The sequence below is a fragment of the Rhinatrema bivittatum genome, chromosome 1 (genome assembly GCF_901001135.1).
Source record: "Rhinatrema bivittatum chromosome 1, aRhiBiv1.1, whole genome shotgun sequence".
NCBI classification, from domain to species: Eukaryota; Metazoa; Chordata; class Amphibia; order Gymnophiona; family Rhinatrematidae; genus Rhinatrema; species Rhinatrema bivittatum.
The window spans coordinates 234,116,085-234,136,536 of record NC_042615.1 but is presented as its reverse complement, the minus strand read 5'-3'; the positions used below and the strand labels follow the sequence as shown (position 1 = coordinate 234,136,536).

General features: G+C 42.1%; 1 protein-coding gene across 7 annotated transcripts in view; it reads left to right on the top strand.

Moving 5' to 3' along the window:
* The window catches only part of MAEA (macrophage erythroblast attacher), a 218,616-nt gene that overhangs the window by 6,893 nt on the left and 191,271 nt on the right, over nucleotides 1-20,452 (top strand). For 6 of the 7 annotated variants that reach the window (XM_029592692.1, XM_029592682.1, XM_029592680.1 and 3 more), the window contains one exon: nucleotides 19,510-19,692. In XM_029592692.1, coding sequence (XP_029448552.1) covers nucleotides 19,585-19,692 — 108 coding nt within the window. In that variant the 5' untranslated portion in view covers nucleotides 19,510-19,584. Of the gene's footprint in view, nucleotides 1-14,407; nucleotides 14,514-19,509; nucleotides 19,693-20,452 lie in introns of all 7 variants that reach the window. The other variant, XM_029592687.1, reaches the window with a different exon arrangement.

The following is a 20,452-nucleotide window of genomic DNA, read 5'->3' as shown; positions in this document are numbered from 1 at the left end:
TCAAAATCATCAAATGCAATATCCTAAAGGAATGTTCCACCAATGGATTTCCAAAGTTTTTTACTATGTGTCTTGCTCACCATTCATACTGTGGAGACAAACTTCCAAACCGAGTCTCTGGAGTAACATCCAAGTGCCTAATAGGCGCAAATAATTAAAGGTCATGGACACACTTGCTGTTCTCAGTTAAGTTAAGCGTGTCCTTCGGTAAAGAAAAGTGGAAGACTCCTTCCTTCCTCTCACTCTTCAGGTACCTCCCGGTCCCAGCTCAAGATCAGCGTATCAACCGGTGAAGGAAACAGACAATTCCTCCTTCCCTCCTCTAGCTTCTCAAAGAACTTCTGATGCAGTGTTTCAGCAACTCTGTACCTACATCAGGGGAACTAAATTAAAACCTAAAAGATATAAAAATCACATTGGGAGAAACCTAAAAAAAAAGTTTTATCCCCCCAACTAACCATTATGCAGAACACCCTAATCACCATATCATCAGAACGCCGCACATACATCCGAAATCAACATGGCGAGTGTCTATCTTTAAACCACCATCCACATAATTCACTATTTTAAAGACCCCTTCAACCAGTGACCAAGCTCGTACAGACAGCTGCGTAAGGAAACGTTTACCCCTGCTCGTTTAGGTATGCCCTCTAACTTGAAAGAGAACAGCCAATAATCCCTCAATGTTAATCATGGGCTACGAGCACCAGATAGAGAACAAAAAACTCGTTAACTATATCTATTTCTAGGATGGTAGTCCTCACACATGGGTGACATCAGATGGAGCCCGATGTGGAAAACATATCAGAAGTTTATAAGATCTTTTGACTAGGCACACTGAGCATGCCCAACATGCCCTATACCACAAGTCCATGCGGGGTCCCTCTTTTTAGTCTTTCTTTTTTTTTTTCTGCAGAGCTGTCAGCCTTGCAGATGGATTGAGCTGTAAAACCTTTTTGGCTTTTTGCTACATGGAAAACTTAGTTTTTTCGCTGTCTTTATCCGAAAATCCGTTGCCGGGTCCCTCTCTGTGCCTCCCTGTAGTGCCCCCAGTCAAGGTTTTCGGAGTTCAGGTAAGTCTCTTCTTTCACAGTTGGTTCTCCCCCCCCCCCCCCCCCCCCCCCCCCACCTTGATGGCAGCGCCTTGGTGACTGTGTGCCATCAACACCTGCCGCTATCATTCCATGTTTTTCCCATTTGTTTCACCCTGACATGGTCATGTCTGGCTGCCGCCAAGGCACCTAGTGCCCGAGGACCATGTGGCTCACTGATCCTCATAAGGTTTGTATCCTCTGCCTGGGGTATCACATGATGTCCAGGGTTACCATTTGTGCGCCCAGATGACCCTGAAGGGACATCTTGTTCGGCTTGATAAGATGGACAACCTCTTCAGGTTGAAGAAGTTAGGCTTTGGAAATCCTCGGAGCTGCACCGAAGGACACCACACCACACCATCGACATCAGTGGCACCATTTGTTCCGTTGAGTTCACCGATTGATAGGGGATCTGGAGACCGATCATTGTCTATTTCCAGACCGAGGATGTCTGATTCATCATCCTCTGCACCGGCGAAAGACTGGGCCGAGCATTGTGGGAAGACCAAGAAGCATCGGTACCGGTCTACATTGATGCATGGTGCTGGACACGGGGACGCATTGGCTTTTGCCGTAATGCCCCCGAAGCAACCCCGTAGTGATGAGTGCCAAACCTCCATTGATGCCTAGGGTCCGTGACGGTCTCCATCGGTCCTGGTTCCAGTTGCCTATCCCCCTTGCGGGTCTAAGGAATATCTAGCCATCCCTCCTTCCTCCAAGTTGGTGTTGACGTCAGTGTTTGAGGAGGAGTTGGAGCGTTGAGTCCAGATACATCCCGAGCTTCGGGGCATTGGTAGAGGATGGAGGAGGCTCAGCAGTATTTGAGAGATTTTATTTTGTGCACAATTAGTCCAAGAGGATATGTAGTCCTAAACACTCTTGGTAAAGCTGAACTACCAATAATTGTGGGAGATGAAGTCTAAGGTTTACGGACACCTTTGATATCTGACCAATTTAGAATCATTGGTCCATTTCAGGACTTTGCATTGATGGGGCTCCGATATGAAAATCTTGTTGGTACAACTGGAGTGAACACAGCAGTATTGGTCAAGGGAATGAGATATTGTAATTTGCTGGAGATGTCTGGATCGTGAGAACATTGCCTTTTAATGTTTTTCTTAGCTGGCCTGTAAGTTAGAAAGAAGTCAACTCTAACAAAGGACAAAGACTACCTGGCTTTTCGCATGTTGAGTCTTATGGATGTTTGTAGGTATATTAGGTTCATGTGGTAAAGGGATGTAGGCACCCTCCAATAAGTGATGCCATTGTTCTAAGGCTAATTTGTTGACAAGCAGCTCCCAATCTCCAATGACATAGCTCCTTTTTGTGGAGGAGAATTTCTGGGAAAGAAGGCACTGGGTAATAATTTACCATTGTGGATGGACTGTGAGAGCACAGCTCCTATGCCCACAGAGGAAGAGACAACCTTCAACTCAAAAAGTCATATTGTGTCTGGTCTTTGCAGTGTAGGTGCTTCGAGGAAGGCAGTTTTCAAGAGGGAAAAGGTTTGGGTGGCTTTGACTGGCTGGTGTTTTATATTGCCTGCCTTTTTAGTGAGAATAGTAATTGAAGCAATGAGTGTTAGAATAGTTTGAATGAACTGTCTATAATAAATTCTAAATAGTGCTGGATCGCCTTGAGGCCCACTGGCTGAGGCCAGAGGTTGGAGGAGTCCATTTGCAGACCTTGTACAGATTTAACAATTCCCATGAATGGAAGCTCCAACTGTTTGAAGACACACTTTTCCAGCTTAGCATATAGGAAGTGATCTCTGTCGTTAGAGCACCATTGTAACATGAGCTTAGTATGATGATCGTGGGAGAAGACCAGCATGCCATCTAAGTATAAAATAACAAGAATAAAATAAATCCTTTAATATGTTGTTGACAAAGTTCTGGAAGACAGTGAGGGCATTGCACAAGGCGAAAGACATGACCAGGTGCTCAGAGTGGCCATCTCAAGTATTGCAGGCTGTTTTCCATTCATTATCCTCCCATATGCTTATGAAGTTGCATGCCGCAGCCACCCCCCCCCCCCCCCCCCAAAAAGAAAAGTGTAACTTGGTGAAGATTGCAGCTCCTTGAAGCTGGTAACAGTTCAGAAATCAGCGGAAAGGGGTGCTTATTCTTAATGGTAATAGCATTCAGACCTGATAATGCAGGAGCAAAACAAATTCTTTCTTGCCCACGGAGAAGAACCCACCCCCGCAGGAGATGTGGATGGCCTGCTAAACTCCACTCGAGGTTCTTCCGAATGTAATCTGACATGGTCTTAGTCCCAGGGATGGGTAAGAAATGCATCCAGTCCTGAGGCGGCATCTTTCCAGGCATTGTCTATGGCACAGTCGTAAGAGTGGTGTGGAGGGAGAGTCTTAGCCTTTTTCTTGCTGAAAACGTCTGTAGACAATGCGTAAGGTATAGGCAACCTTGGATGGGCTAGCTACTCCAGGAGATGTTTTCTCCATTTTGCCAGCTCACAAGTGGAGAGTGCCACTGTAACCAGGGGAGTCTGAGAAGAATGGGGTTGACTGCCTTCCAAAGCAAAAAAAATATGCTTTCTTCATACTGGAGACCCACTCTTAGTTTGACAGGCTCTGTGGTGAGATGGATGGTTCCTGGCAATATTTCTCTGTCGACAGATATAGATGGGGTTATTGATACCAAAGGTATGAAATTTCTTCACTAAAGCTTCATCAATGAAGTTGCCAGTGGTGCTGGAATCCAAAAGGGCTTTTGAGAAGAATTCCTCATTTCCAGTGTACGATTTGTCATGGAAGAGGGTGATTTTTGCCTGGGATAGCCGCTTCCATCAAGCCTAGGCATGGAGGTTTTCCCGACTTCTCTGAATAAACGGCAGTGTAATGACCTTTACTGGTGCATTATAGACAGAGGTTGTGTAACCTTCTTTGATGCTTCGCTTCCTCTAATAACTTGAATTGCCCCAATTTCATAGGTTTCTCCTAGGATACAGATTGTATGGGGATCTGGATTTGAGGTAGCATCAGTTTTTGAATGATGGGGGCCAGTCAGGAGCCATGTCTGGGAGTGTCTTGTTCTCAGGATCTCTCTTGGAATTGGATGACAGTTGTCATGCATAGATATGAAGTCATCCAGCTTGGGCAGGATATCTTAGCTGGCCAATTCATCTTTGACCTTATCTGACAGACCCTGCCAGAAATGCAGCTATCTGCAAATCTTTATTCCATGAAAGCTCAGACACCAGGGTCTGAAATTATGTGGCAACATGCAGAACGGTCACGGTGCCTTGACTCGGATGAGGCTTGAGTTGTCTTGTCAGAGAGCTTTCTGAAGTGAGTCAGGAATATTTGGAGTTTACCCAGGCTGGTGTCTCCCCTTTCTCATAAGGGAAAAGCTAATGCCAGGGCCTGGCCTGAGAGGAACAAGATTATAAAGGCCACTTTGACTCGTTTGGGCACACAGCTGGAGCTCAAACTGAAGCAAGCCTCTTGGTTACCATCAAAGTGAGGGGGCAGAGGTAGGCGAAGTGCAGGAATGGTAAGAGGTAAGTAAGGACGACAGCGAGTTGTCGCGAATGTGGATGTGTTACTGCTGTTGCTAAAGACAACTGTACTTTAATGTGGTCTTATTTATTTATTTTGGGTTTTTATATACCGGCATTCGAGAACGCAGTCCCATCATGCTGGTTCACATAAAACAGGGGTGCATCGTAAACATAAACTAAAAACAATGGTGCGGAAAATGCAGTTACATATAACAGGGTGATTGGAACTTGGCAGAGAAAGAAGAGAAAGGACAGGTTATTAATTCAAACATGTAAACAATAATGGAGATGGTTAATCATGGTGTAGTTGGAGATAAGGATTGGCGAGGATGAGATATATCAGTTTGAGTCCAGGAATGCTTGTATGAATCTTGATGTGTTTGCTGCTGTTGAATCATCTGGAAAAGTTCCAGGCAGGAAGAATTCATAAAGTGTTAAGAGGCAAGTGGAGGTAAGAGCAGGCAACAGACAAAAAGTCAGGAACTGGAATTCAGGATCCAGTCCTGTTGTTCAGAGGACTGAACGTCTCTTTATATCATAGTGCGATGATGTTGTTGGGGCATACCACAGGAAATCCTGGGCACTGGGCCTATAAAGCTGCATAGAGCAGCCCGGAGCAGCAGAAGATCAGGATGCTGGGGACCTTGCTGGACTCGGGACTTTGAGGTACAGAGTGCCGAAGGCAATGCTGCACCCCATGGTCAGCAGCTTGTTACAGCAAAGACCCTCATGCAGACATCTTAGGGCTCCTTCAGGTTCTGGAAGCTCCAGCAGTTATTCCAGTTTATCATATCCAGCAAAGTTTACAAAATCCCATTTCCTGTGCTCCAGTAGCAAGGAAACTTGACCTCCAGTACAAAGTTTAAAAAAAAAAAAAAAAATCCCCTGACTTCTGAATAGTACAATTACCCCATCAATCAGTAGTGAAAGAATCAGCTCTTAACAGCAAAGAAACAACCAGGGAAAGATCCCAGGCTAGTGGACAATTTTCACAGAAAGATGTTTCAAAGCTCCATGCTTAATGCACAAATCACTGCTTATCATTTCTACCTGGTACAGTACTTGATTGACTGTATACAAAAACTGAAGTAATTTCTTCCAGCCAGTGATGGCAGACTCAGCCACTGTTAGATGCTGAAAAGTGTATACACCATCTTCCTCAATCTGTTTGAGGCACTAAATACTACCTCATGCAGCTCAATGTCTATGAAATTTGGCAGATGTACCCTAACTTAGTTTCTCTAAGCTTTTCTGTTAAACAGCTCAGTTGGAATATAAATCTCATTATGCTTTTCCACCAATTTCTGCTAGTAGCCAGAACAATGAAAAATAAAGCTCCAGTGTGGCCCAGATAAGTCTCTAGTTCACATTCTAGTACAGCTCTCCAGTCATCCTCCCAATACCTTTTGGATCACATTCTTATTTAACCCAAGAAAAGGGATGTATGTTTCATCTGAACCTTCCCCCTCTCAACTTGACAGCTTGGTTGTTGAATGCTCAATGATAAGACTTGTCCTTGCCTAAAGCAGTGGAGAACATTAGTGTCTGCCAGAAAACCTCTTACTAAAACAGTTTATGGTTTCAAATGGCAAAGCTGTTTCACAGGGTGTCAGCATAAGAATTTAAATCCATTTGCATACAAACTGAAAGTTACTAAATTTTCTGCTCTCGCTTCTTGAATCAGACCATACCACCTCATCAATGAGTACATTTCAGTGCCATAGTAGGCTTACCCTCAGTTTGAATATGGCAAACTATCTCCATTCATCCGTTAGTGTCCAAAATCATGAAAGGTTTGTGGCATATTAAACCACCAGTTGTAAAACCTCTCATTCTGTGGGATCTAAATATGATCCTGGTACATCTGATGAAGTCACCCTTTGAACTGTTGGAGATGGCCTCACTCAGTTTTCTAATATGGAAAGTAATATTCCGGTCATAGTAACCAAAGCCAGAAGTCTGCAGACTTCAGGCTTTATATTTAATTATCCTTCTCATATGCAAATCTTTCTTAATAGGTTGGTGCTCTACAATCACCCATAGTTTCTACCAAAGATTGTGTTAACTTTCCATATTAATCAAACCATTGTGCTACCTACATTCTTCCCAAAACCTTATGCATATGAAGGCAAAATAGTCCTTCATACCTTAGACTGTAAATGGGCAGTGGTTTATTACAAGAGAAGAACTCTGCTTCGTTATTCTTTTCAGCTGTTTGTCTCTTTTGATTTCAATAGTTTAGGCATAGCAGTGGCCAAACGTGCATTGCTTAACAGGCTAGCAGACTGTATTACACACTGCTTTAAACTAGCAGGTCTATAAATTTTGGAATCAAGCCTCATCAAATTAGAGCCATGGCTGCATCAGTTGCTCACCTATGAGCTGTGCCTCTTGAAGACATATGCAAAGCTACAACATGGTCGTCGTCCATACAAATTTTACATCCCGTTACTGTCTGGACAGTCTCTCAAAGAATGATGGTAAATTTGGAGAAGCAGTTTAGCCTCTTTACTCAGTCTATTTTCCACTGTGGGATAGGGTTGCTTTATTCAGTAAATATTCAGCTTAGGACTCCCCATGTGTTATGGCTAATTTAGCTCTACTTATTGACAGAAAAGTTTGCTTATCATAAAAGGTGTTTTCTGTAGATAGGATGAATTAGCCATACTAAATATTCACTACCTAGCTAGATAGCTCTAAAATCAACGGAAGGGGCTCAAGAGGCAATGCCTGAGTGGGAATTCCTGCCCATGCTCAGAACAAAAAGCTCTACTAGCTGTGAGAGAGAAGTCCATTTAGTGCTGTTGGATGATTTATGGTAAGCAGACTTGTATTAGCTGGAAAAGCAAGTCTACCTGCTGCTGATCTAGATTAGGGAATGGTATCAGAGTGATTGTTTTCTTATGTCATTTCACAAAAAATCATAGCAGCCTTCTTGAACATTTTTTGTCCTCTGGAAATTTTAATATGAGCACAGTTTTTCTTTTTAGCTTATCTTCTCAAATACATATAGTGCCAAAGACCAAAAAACTATTCAAAGGAATCCACTTAGAATATTGAGCATTGTGCAGAATCTGGCAGACTCTCTTCCACGAAGGTCAGGCTAGAATTGTTTATGCTGTGTTTACTTGTCGGATGTATCAAAGTGGCACTTAAGACAGATTGTGGTGATCTGCACAGCATGCATGCAACCATCAATTGGTTGTAACTAATGCCAACTTTTTCTGTGCCAAAACATTACATAGATAGCTTTAGAAAGGACAGAGGAACAATTTTCCGTATTTATTAGACTGAACAATGAGCTTTTTCTATTTAAAATGTTTCAAAAGTGTTATGAAATGTGAGATTTCAAAGTCAAAATTTTTAATATGCAAAACAGCTGCATGAATGTTTGTGGAATAAGTTGGATTGTAGTAGTGGTAAGATATTAGTAAACAATTATCTGCCTCTGATATGGATAATAACGTTGACATTACTTAAATCAGGGCTTCCTAAACATGTCCTTGAGACCACGCATCCAGTCAAGTTTTTAGAATGTTCAGTGTATGCAAATGTATTCATGAATATTCATTATGAATGCCTTGTGTATGCAGTTTGACCTCATGCAGAATCATATTTGTATTCTGAAAACCAAACAGGCTTTGGTGCTGGAGGAGTTTTAGAAGCCCTGACTTAAATAGAAATTTTCATTCAAGAAAGGTTCTGTGTAAGTCAGGGCTTCCCAAACTGTCCTGGGGACTCCACAGCCAGTCAACTTTTCAGTGCCGATGGCAGGGGGTCCAGCTGCCCTCTGTCTCTCTCTTTCTCAACACTAATGGCCCCAGCTCCTCAAATACATTTAAAACCAAAGTGCCCCCAGCCTTGCAACTCACCCGCACTGTCTCGTCGTCCCTTCAAATCTACCTCACTCCCTTCTAGCACCATAGGCCTCCACCTAATGGTTCTGCCAGCCCTGGATTTTCAGGACACTCACAGTATGCATGAGCTCAATTTACATACCATGGATATTCAGTGTATGCAGATTTGTCTCATGAATATACATTGTGGATATCATGAAAACCCAATAGGCTGTGGGGTGCCCAGGACAGATTTGGGAAGCCCTGGTGGAAGTATTGTAAACTTCCCAGTGAACCATGAGATGGAAAAATCTGATGGATTGGGGGGGGGGGCGGTATTAATGGTCACCTTATTTAAAGCGATCTAAATATTTTGCTTGCACTGGTCCATTGACTGTAGTGAGAATAAAGCTCACTTGGTGACATCACATAGTGTAATTGTCATATTTATTTTTCTTTAGCATTTGGGTAGGTCAATCCCAACGAGTGGTTATGCGCCTCTGCCAGCAGATGGAGACAGCAAAAGCTGACATCACGGCCATATAGCCCCACCTCGACATCATCCTGCTAGTATTCTCCCAGTATTCTCTGTCTCCAGCAGATGGACATGCATTTCCCTTTGGGGAACTGCTGGGGAGTAAAAAAGAAAAAGTGGAATTGAAAGGAGTTAGCAGACAGATGAGACATCTATATAGCACTGCTTGCCTTCTGGGGTTGTTCTGTGCAGTGCCTTCAGTCCTATAGCCTTGACTAGTGTGGACCTTAAAAAAAAAAAATAAAAAAAAAAAAATTCAGTAGCGGTGCAGGTAGAGAGAGGGTTGGCGGAAAAGGCTTTAGCTCTCTCCCCCTGTAGCCAGGAGTCATTCCTGCTCTCAGCCACAGAGGGCTGAGCTCAGGTAAAAGGTGTTTTGGTTTTTTTTTAAATTTAGAAAGGTAAAACAGAGACAACAGAGGAGGTGTTCAACTGCCCTGCTAATGTCTCTGGCGAGTTCTGTGACGTGAGATGGTAGTGCAGGCTTGGCTGATTTGAGTAGCCATTTAGCTAGGCCCTGCTCCAGGCTTCTTCCTTTTTGACACGTATTAGGCCGCGAGGAAATTTCACGCCTTTTCTAGCAGCAGGCCATTGGCGTGCTCCTGTGTGCTCAGTTGTTTTTTCACTCAACGCACAATTAAACTCTGGAATTTGTTTTCAGTGGATGTGGTTAGTGCAGTTAGTATAGCTGTGTTTAAAAAAAGGATTGGATAAGTTCTTGGAGGAAAGGTCCATTACCTGCTATTAATTAAGTTGACTTAGAAATAGCCACCGCTATTACTAGCAATGGTAACATGGAATAGACTTAGTTTTTGGGTACTTGCCAGGTTCTTATGGCCTGGATTGGCCGCTTGTTGGAAACAGGATGCTGGGCTTGATGGACCCTTGGTCTGACCCAGTATGGCATGTTCTTATGTTCTGTTGTGTGCAGCAGGGAAGCAGATGATAGTGGACAAATCCCAATCCAAGGGAAGATTTTCTTCTTCTCTGACTTATTTACTTATTTAAAACCATTTCCTTCCATTCCTACATTCACTCCAGGGTACAATATAAACATACACAGACAAATGAAAGGAGAGAAAAGGATATCGCATAAATCTTAGAAGGGGGGAGAAAACAAGCAAGCAACTTAGGGAGTAAGTTCATGTGTGATTGGGGCCAGAGGTGAGGATTAGAAGACTAAGTAGCACCCTCTAAGGGGGGACATATTGGGGGTAGTCTTTTGTCATTTAGGTTAGGGAATGCTTTCTTGACGAGGAAAGCTTTTATTTTTCGGGCTTTTTTTTTTTTTAAAGAAAGTTCTATCTCAGAGTCATTCCCTTAGGTAGGTTGTTCCATAGGAGTGGTCCTGCGGAGAAGAATGCACATTCTCTGGTTTCCTCAAGGTGGGTGAGCTTTGGAGGTGGAGCATTTAGTAGCATTAGGTTAGATGATCTGAGTAGTTGGGAGGGGCATGGATTTTTATTGTTGAGACCCATGGGGAGTTTAAGTTTGGATAGAAGAGTGAATGAACGTAGCAAGCTTATATTGTATTCGGTAGGAGATAGGGAACCAGTGAAGGTATTTGAGAACAGGAGAGAAGCGATCATGCATGGGAGTACTGGAAAGGAGTCTTGCGGCCGAGTTTTGTATAATCTGTAGTGGACGGGTAGCTTATAAAGGTAGACCTGTCAGGAGGTAGTTTCAGTAATCTATCCCAGAGAATAGTAGAGATTGAAGGACTGACCTGAAATCCGAATGTTCGAGAAGAGGCTTGAGGTAACGGAGCAAACGCAGTTTGTAGGAGGAGGAGTTGGTAATAGTTTTTCTATGGTTGCTGTAACACGATGCCAGAGTGAGAGATACTCAGACCATGCTCACCAGCACACGCGCGCACACACATGTACCTAGTATAACAGTTGTATTCAGACTTATTTATGCAGTTACACAACATCAGACCTGGGTATACAGTAATAAAATGCAGCTCTTTCTACAGCACTTTTACTTCATTTCCCATGGCTTATAATACATACCAAATCAGCATCCTGCCACTCATCAGGTTGGGGAACCCCACTGTGACCGAAAAACAGGAGCACATAGCTTCAATGGGAAAGATCCTGCTCCACTCGTCAGTGCACAGGTGAGGCTTCAGCCTCCCACTGGAGAACCCTGACCTTTTATAGGGCTAGGTAAACAAGTGCATGTGCAAACAAGCTACTGCTTGAGTCTGGGAACCTTCCTGTCCAGTGTAGGGCTGCTGGCCAGGCATCCCTCCTCCTACTGAGTCAGGTCCCAGGCACAAACAAGCTACTCTCCCCCACAACCACCTGCTCAAGCCCTGCTTCTACTGTTCTTCGCTTGATCAACAAGTTTTTCAAAGTTCAACACAGTGTTTGTCCTGAGAGCAGTTTTTTTATCCCATCATATTACAGTTGCGCATGGTGAGAGAGGTGTCAATAGTGACTCCCAAATTTCGTACACTTTGTGAGAAGGAATAGGAATCAAAAGAGATATGGTTGGGGGTGTCAACGACTGGATGGTGTGATAATATAATATCCATTTTTAGATGTGTTATTGCTGTATAGCCATTTTTTGGATAGTTGTGCAATAGTTGATGAGGAAAGATTCAGTCAGGGCCCATTTTTCCTTGAGAGGAAAAAAGAATTTAATATCTTCAGCATAAATTTTATAGGGAACTCAATTCATTGAGGGTGAGGCATAATGGTAAAAGTTAAATGCAGCAGAGAGAGCATACCCTTGGGGCACTCCAGAGCTCAGAGGCATCAGGGAGGAGGTAAGTCAATTTGGACTTGTGCTGTTAAGGTATGAAGAGAACCAGGCCAACACCAAACCGGTTATCCCAAAGGAGTTTAGTCTTGAGTAGAATGGAGTGGTTGACTGTGTCAAATGCAGCGGAGATGTCAAGTAGACATAGGAATAAGGAGCTGTGGTGAAAAATCAGTCTCATCGTATCAGAGCTGGATAGCAGTAGTAATTTGGTGCTGTGATGCTTCCTGAACGTGAACTGGTATTGGTTGAGGATATTATTTGTATCAATGAAGTCACAGAGTTGGTGGAGAATTGCAGTTTCTAGACCTTTGGTAGTGTAAGTTAGGGAGGAGATCGGGCAGTAATTAGAGGTGATGGATTAGCTGTTGGTTTTTTGATTATGGGTCGGACTGAAGCTTGTTTTAAGAGATCGGGGACGACGCCATTTTGTAGTGATAACTTAATTTAGGGATAAATGGAGCAATATTCAGTTTGATCAGTTTGAGTAGTGATTGTATGGCACAGGTTAAGGAGATTGGACAAAGGTTTCAGGTTATTGATAATCTTAGTGCTGTGATGTCGTCAAAGTGTTCCCAGGTTGGGCCTTGAATGTTCAGATAATTGTCAGATTCTTCAGTCAGATTTATTGAAGGTGCTAATGATAGTTGTTGTCTTGTTGATAAAGTGAATGGTGAATGTCTCTCCAAAGTTCATCCCCGGGATGGTGGGAGGGAGATTGTCAAGCTAGAGTTAATTATATTCTTTACCGAGATATATTGTTCTCTGGGGTTGTTTCATATGGCTGACAATTTCTTGTAGATTTTTCTTCGCAGAGTTGATGGCCTCTTGATATGATGCCAATTTATCATTATATAGTTATATTTTAAGTGGGAAGGGTTTTTTCTCCATTTTCTGCATATTTCTTCAGCTCGTGTTTTTTGGATTTGGAGCGTGGTATTATACCATTGTGCAGATTTTGTTCTTTTAGTTGAGAATGGTTTCAGAGGGGCCAGTTTGAGGGTTGATGTAAGGGAGGAGTGCCAGTATTCCAAGAGTTCTTCAGGTGAATTACAGGAGTTATCAAGAATCGGAGTGAGTTTGGGTTCAAGAGACCCCAGGGTCTATATGCTCTTGTTTCATGGTAATGGTATTATTTCTGTGGGAGGTTTGTTCATAGGATTTGGTTTTCAGAGAAAGTGGACAAGAAAGTAGTCACGCCAGGGAATTTTAGTTGTGGTTATGTTCAGGTTTAGGCAATTGCCTTTTTTGTGAGTGGGGAAGGAGATTATTAGTTTCCAGTTGCAAGAGAGAAGGTTATCAAAGAAAATGTTGGTGGAGGATGAAATATGTGAGGCTCGGCGGGTGGAGGTTGAAGTCGCCTAGGATTATGTTTTGTAGATGGATTTAGGTTGAGATTAAGGATTGCCTCGCACAGGGGGAATGCATTTTTGGCAAGGAGCCCGGGAGGGACTGTAGGTCAGGCAAAGGTTAATGTGTTGGTATTTCAGGCATAGCATCTCGTAAGGAGCAGGGGTAGAGACATCTAACAAAGTAAATTTTAGGTGGGATTTAAAGAATACAGCCAAACCTCCTCTTCAACCTATTTTAGGTCTATGAAAGTATGAGAAGTTAGGTGGGCAGCAGTGGTTGGGAATCGGAAGGTCGTGGACTCTCAACCAGGTTTCGGTAACACACAAACCTGGTTGAAAATTCCGCCATCTATGACCGGAGGCAAGGAGGTCATAGATGGCGGAATTTTTTTTTGTAATGGATTGTGCATTGATCAGTGTGAGGAATAGGGTAGTAGTTAAATCTCCTGAGTTAAAGATAAAATGGTGAAAGCAGTTCCTCCTATTAGTGCATCTTCCTGCATTTTGGGGAAATAGATAATAAGCTAATTAACATGGGATATGCGGGGGGTCACATGATGTGGTGAAGCCGGGCAGACGTTTTTTGCTCTGGCTCTAGGCACCATCCTCCTAACCCAACAAAAATCATAGCCATCCTGACCCTAAATTTCATTTTTTCTGCTGAAAAGAAACAACTGCATGTCTATCGATAAATTTATGCTGAAACCTTCTGGTAGTATGCCCTTGAGAGGAGGGAAAAGAGAAAAGGAGATGACCAGGGGCTCTATTGGAAAGATGGCGGCTAACACTGGGCGAATTCCCCTTCTCCACCACATGCTGAGTCGCAAAGCGACCTTATTTTACAAGTGACCAACGCAGTGGTTAGTGCTTTAGACAGTCGTTTCAATGATCTTTCGTCTCAGTTCCAAGAACTTAAAAATACGATCGCAGAGCTCCACCCCCGCATGGATAAAGTGGAAGGCCGAATCTCTTGTTTAGAGGACGAAAACCTGTTGCTTACTAGAAAGATAATGACACTCAAAAATTGCAAATGGTCAATTGGAGAAAATAGATTTGGAGAAAAAGGCATGGCGCAGCAATATCTGATTAGTAGGTATTCCTGAATCCATAGAGGGGAAGCTTCGCATCGAACAGGCCCACAGTTTGGGTAGAAGGAAGGAGGGTGAAAACTGACCGCGCATCATCATTGCCAAAGTATTAAATTGGTTGCATAAGCAATGATTATTTCAAGCCTTTCGGGCACAGTCGAAACTTATGTACCAATCGGCTGAGATCTGGCTATTTCAAGACTTTTTTTCTTTGCAGCTCACACAACGCAGAAAATTATTCAGCCTGATTTGCTCTGATCTCCACTCGCGAAATATTCGCTTTCAACTTCAATACCCTTCAAATCTGAAAATCTGGCACAAGGGTAAGGAACACGTTTTTTCTGAAGTGGACAAGGCTAAAGCCTTTATATTGGACTTACAGGGTGACTGACAACCTACAATGTCATCTTAAAACACAATATATTGAAGGTAGTATACAAACCTCAGAGGCTAATATTTTCTTCACTGTAACTGCGAATGTCTTTTAGGTTGGTCTTTGTCCATTTTTGATAAAGTGTGGGGTTTTTTTCCCCCCCCCCCCCAAGTAAGAGATACGCTGCTGTTCACAGAACGTATGTACAAAAAATGTCAGCAGGGAACGTCCACCAGACCGGGGCTTTTAAGCTCATCCAAAACATTCTGCCTTCGCTATACTCGGACAGTACCTTGTTACCAAACTTGCCAAGGTGTCCTTATGCTGCCCCTAGGTTCGGGATGAACTTGAGATTTTCTGGTGGTGGTGAACTCGGAGGGTGTGAGTCACGGAGACCCGGGGACAATCAGGTGAGCCGGCATTTTCTCCTTCTCATCTCTCATTCATAGAGAGCAACCTCCGTGATGCATAGATACCATGACAGAAAACGGAGAGGCATAAAAAATACTCGCTACTAGTCTACCCGTTTCCTGTCCCTCAGCTTCTTTTTGACTGAGTTCTACTCTCAGCTGGCAACATAAACAGAGGCTGCCGATAAGGGTACACCCAACAGGAACGCTGCACTGTACTTTTAGGAGGTCATACCGGGATGCATACCTCTTTGACTACCTTCCTTTAATTGATGAACCTGATTGGGAGAAATGGTCGCGGTAAAGGACACAAAACAACTTACTGCGCAGCATTCGGAATAAGAATACCAAATTTTTAGGTATTTGTTTGCCCCTTGACTCTGCCCACCGCTGACACTGATGAAGGGACTATGTAAATTCTTCCATAGCTGCCACTTGCCAAGGTAAACCCTTTTTGTCAAAGCTTCCCTTTGCTAGTTGTGTTCGCTGGTGAATATCACTTTTATTTTGCTTCGCCAACTTTTTCTTTACTTGTTGTTTTTACAGCTATTTGTGTAGAATCTTGGTTTGTTTGTTTTTTTTCCTGTTTCAGTTGGTATTACTATGCCCTGATGTGTGTTTCTTATTCACTTTGCCTGTTTGGGTTTTGTAAATAACATGTAACATGTTCGGAGGATGGTGTCGAATCACATGATTAACGTCCCCCCTTCTACCTTTGCCGACCACTTTGGTAAGGTAGACAAATGGATTACAATAGAAGTTTTGTTAGAAGGTTTGGGGAGGGATTGTCTTTTTTTTTTTTTTTTTCTTTTCTGTAGTGCATTGAGAAGTTTAACGGGAAACCAATGGGACATCCAAATCTGTATGCTTCCACCCTTTTGGTTACTGTCATATTCTAAAGGTGGATGACTCTGTTTGAATGTGAACTTAGGCTGGGAAGTTCTATATTATGGGACGTACTTTTATATGCTACTTAACATTTGGACACTAGGTATATATTCGAATAGCTAACCTTAATGTAAATGGCTTGGGAAATCCTATAAAGCGCTCTAAAGTCCTCCAGGCTCTTAAAAGATCCAAAGTGGACATAGTGTGCTTACAGGAAACCAACTTGACTTCTATAGAAAAAAAAAAAAACTTACAACATGATTGGGTAGGATTGGTATACTTTTCCCCTGCAGTTGGGAAAAGGGCTAAGGTAGCAATACTTATGCACAAGAATATCTCCTTCCACCTTACACTAGAGATCTCTGACTCAGAAGGTAGATATACAGTCATAGTGGGGAAATTAAATGGCATGGAAATTACTATATGTAATCTATTTGGGCCTAATGCGCCTGCTCCTGCTTTCTTCCATACCAATCGTCTTAAACTTCATCGAACTGGTTGGCTTATCTTAGTGGGTGATTTTTAACTCTGTGCACGACCTGTTAATGAATCGATCCCTGAACCCGTCTACTCTAGACAATCTATTAGCAACCAGAATGCACCTATTCCCTTACTCTGCCAAAATCTGCAGCTCTTAGACCAGTGGAGAATTTTACACCCAGGTGAACGGGATTATACCCACATCTCCAAAGCCCACAATAAACTCTCTCGAATTGATTATATTTTGGGATCTTCTAACCTATTTCCTTGTACCATCTCAGCGGACATTGGTCATGCTAGCATTCTGACCATGCTCTTATATGGGTTGATTTAAGCATAACAGGTCAGTCAGAACAGGAGAGATGTTGGAAGTTTTCATCATACTTGAGAAATGATTCAGACTTTCAACAATTATGCTCTAAATGGACACAATTTTAGGATTCCAATGCCCAACATACAGATACAACCAGTAAAGCAGTGCTATGAGGGGAAATAATCTCTTATCTCAGACATAGAAACAAATGCTTAAATGCAAAGATCTTAGAGCTGGAAGATAAGCTGAAAGCTTCCAAACATACAATGATTCACAATCCGTCTCTGGAACATTTGACAAACTACGAAGCTATACTAAGTTCCCTACAAGCTTATCTCCACCAGCGGGCTATAAAACATTTTCACTATGCCGAACATTCATTATTCAAATATGGTAACAAAACGGGGAAATTTCTAGCAAACTTAGTCCGACAACTTAAAACGCATATAGAAAAACTGAAGTCATCCCAAAACAACTGGGCAATTCGGGGACCAGATATTTGCAAAGTGATGTGCTCCTTTTATGAAAAACTCTACATGGGGGGGGGGGGCCAAGAGGAGGAAGCACTTTTTTTTTTTGTTTGTTTAGAAAGTCTCAATTCCACAAATCTCGGCCCAACAAGCTGATTATCTTAATTCCCCATTTTCCCATGTAGAGGTACTAAATGCTATACAATCGAGCAAATCAGGTAAAGCCCCTGGACTGGACGGTTTTTCCTATGATTTACTACAAGATTCCGGGGGCACAGATGATTGGATCTTTAAGCTCATTTTTCAGAGCCGCGCTAAAAGAAAACTTATTCCTGCATGATTTCAACAAAGCCTATATCACCATTTTACCTAAACCAGGTAAGGACCCGTCACAACCCTCCTCATACAGGCCAATTTCACTTTTAAACTGCGACCTTAAATTATTAGTCACGGTGTTAGCTTCAAGGCTTAGCTTCATGCTCCCTTCCCTTATCTCGGACAACCAAGTGGGCTTTGTTAAAGGTCGCTCCGCCACCATACATATCTCTGAACTTATCACAGCGATGACCTACTGCAAGTCACAGAAAATCTTATCACTTTTAGTAAGTTTCGACTCTGAAAAAGTTTTTGATCGGGTTTCTTGGCATTATTTATTTTTGGTTTTGAACCGCTTTGGCCTTAGGGGTGACCTGATTTCATATATCTCTTTACTGTACAAGAATCCGACATCTCATATCCTAGCTAACGGGAGTAAATCTACCTCTTTTTCACTCCACAAAGGGAGTAAGACAAGGTCGCCCTTTGTCCCCTCTACATACTTTCCATTGAGCCTTTGCTTCGGGCTATAGCAGATGATAAGAGCACTTCTGGAATTCAGATAGGAGGTACATCATTCAGAATCGCAGCATTTGCTGATGATGTACTGATTTTATTAACTGACCCACTTCCAAGGGTACTGGAATACCAAACAGAGTTTGGGAAATTTTCGGGTCTAAAGATTAACAGAGATAAGTCTGAAGCAATGGAGGTGTACAGAAAATTCCAGTTACACTGGGGATCAACCTTTCCGTTACAGTGGATTAATACAAGTCTCAAATATCTGGGGGTGATGATTCCGAAGGCAATAGAACAACTTTATCACATCAACATACACACTTTGTTACAAAAGTCAAAAACACGATTAAATGAATGGGCTTCTCTTCCTCTTTCCCTTACTGGCAAGATACACTTATTCAAAATGGTTGAGCTCCCAAAGTGGCTATACTTATTACAAATGCTCCCTTTATGGCTAAAAAATTCAATTTATGTGAAATTGAAATCTTCGACAATTCATATGGCGGGGGAAAAAAGCAAGACTTGCACTAAGGTACCTATGTATGCCAATTGCACATGGCGGACTCGCTTGCCCTGACGTACGCAAATATAATTTAATTTGTATGATGCGCCACTTGAAGGACTGGATTTCGGGAACTTCTCATTTTTCACCAACAACCCATTTACAAAGTTGGTTTAATACCTACTCTTTCAGCTCTTATACAGTTAAACCCCTGACAATTTTCCTTTCCATCTCAACATTTTACAATTCTCTCCTCCAGTCGAAAAGCTTGGCTGTACCTTTGTAAAATGTTTAACTTAGATACACCCCTTACTCCTCTACTCACTATCTGTGGAAATCCGCAATTCCTGTAAGATGTGCTTGCATTGCTCTAGTATCAACATAATCTTTCTTCTTTGCTTAATATGAACAGTTTGAGACTATTTTTTTTTCTTTTTAAGTTGGTCAGTGCTTGAGCAGAACATGCCTAAAACATTTTGAATTTAATAACAATGGTTGCATTAGGCTTTGAATTGCTATTGCAAGGGGATAGTGGCAAAATATTTGTGTATGTCTATTAATGATCTTTTCTGTATGTTGGCAAATGACCAAAGATGGTCACTTCAGCTTTCCCTGCCTCTAGCAGCTAACACAGAACTACAGTGGTAGGTATAAAATTATAGAATAGTAATGCTCAATGATTTCTTCCCTTAGTTGCTGGGAATGCTATGGAGGGAGCCCTGGTGATCATGTAGCAGTGACACGGTGGGGTCCATGTACTGTCACTGCAGTTACTGGACTAGGTGGGTTGGGAAAGGATAGAAAAGAAAAATATCCTAGGGTAGTTGCAAATGAAGTTTTATGGCATCCGATCATAGTCACATTTAGTGATGATCATGGTGCATTGTGGGATCAACTTGTATCTAGCCTTCTAGATAGCAGAAGTCCACTCTGCTGAAGATAAATGACTTCTCTAGATACTGTGATTCTCCTATTATTATTGTAAGCTAGGTATACATTTAAAAAATGGGTTTTCAGTGTGTGTGTGTTTTTTTTTTAAATCCTTCTAGGTACCCTATGAAACCCTAAATAAGCGCTTTCGAGCTGCTCAGAAAAATATTGACCGCGAAACAAGCCACGTAACTATGGTGGTTGCAGAGCTGGAGAAGACACTGAGTAGCTGCCCAGCTGTGGATTCTGTTGTTAGTCTACTTGATGGTGTTGTTGAAAAGCTCAGTGTTCTGAAAAGAAAGGTAACGGTGTCATTACTCTTCTGTTTTGTAAATTTTTGTACTTTTATAAGCAAAGAAAAGCATTTTGTCTTTCTACCTCTTGTGTTAAACTATCATATAAATGCATGGGTATCCTACCATTTTAGTTTTTATTTCTAACTTTACAGTTTACAAACCAAGAATAAGCTTGTAAAGAAAAGTGGTCAAGTGAAATAAATATTAAGGCAAACATAAACACTTCACAAGTAAACACCTTAAACACTCTGTACACAAGCCCACAAAATTAAGGGGAGTGAAGGGATAGGCACCGTAGATCACAGCAATTGAACAAAGAAAATTTAAGCAAGAAAAGCAGAGAAACCAAGCTCAAGCAATCATGGTGCCATATTAAACACAGAAGATTAAGTAGTGAGATGTCATCCTAAGGGTTCAGCTGCCTTCCGATGACAAAGCTTCACTAGGCCCTGAAGGAAGTTTATCACTAAAACATGCAGGATAAAAAAAACCATACTTAATGTTGTTATATTAATACATTTGCAAGGAAAATTTAAAAACACTCCAACTTGCAGTACTCTCAAGTCTCAAAATAAGGAACTGGCTCTTCTTCTGCATGGCCTTTGACACTTGTGGGGAAAAAATGTACTTTCATATACTCACATTGCTACTCTGAATATGAAGAATAATCTTAAAATCCAATCCCTATCAGGCTGCAGGACAAAGTTGACTATCAGTATTGCAAGAATAGCTTGCACCTCTCTTAGTTTATTTCAGACTGCCTTTT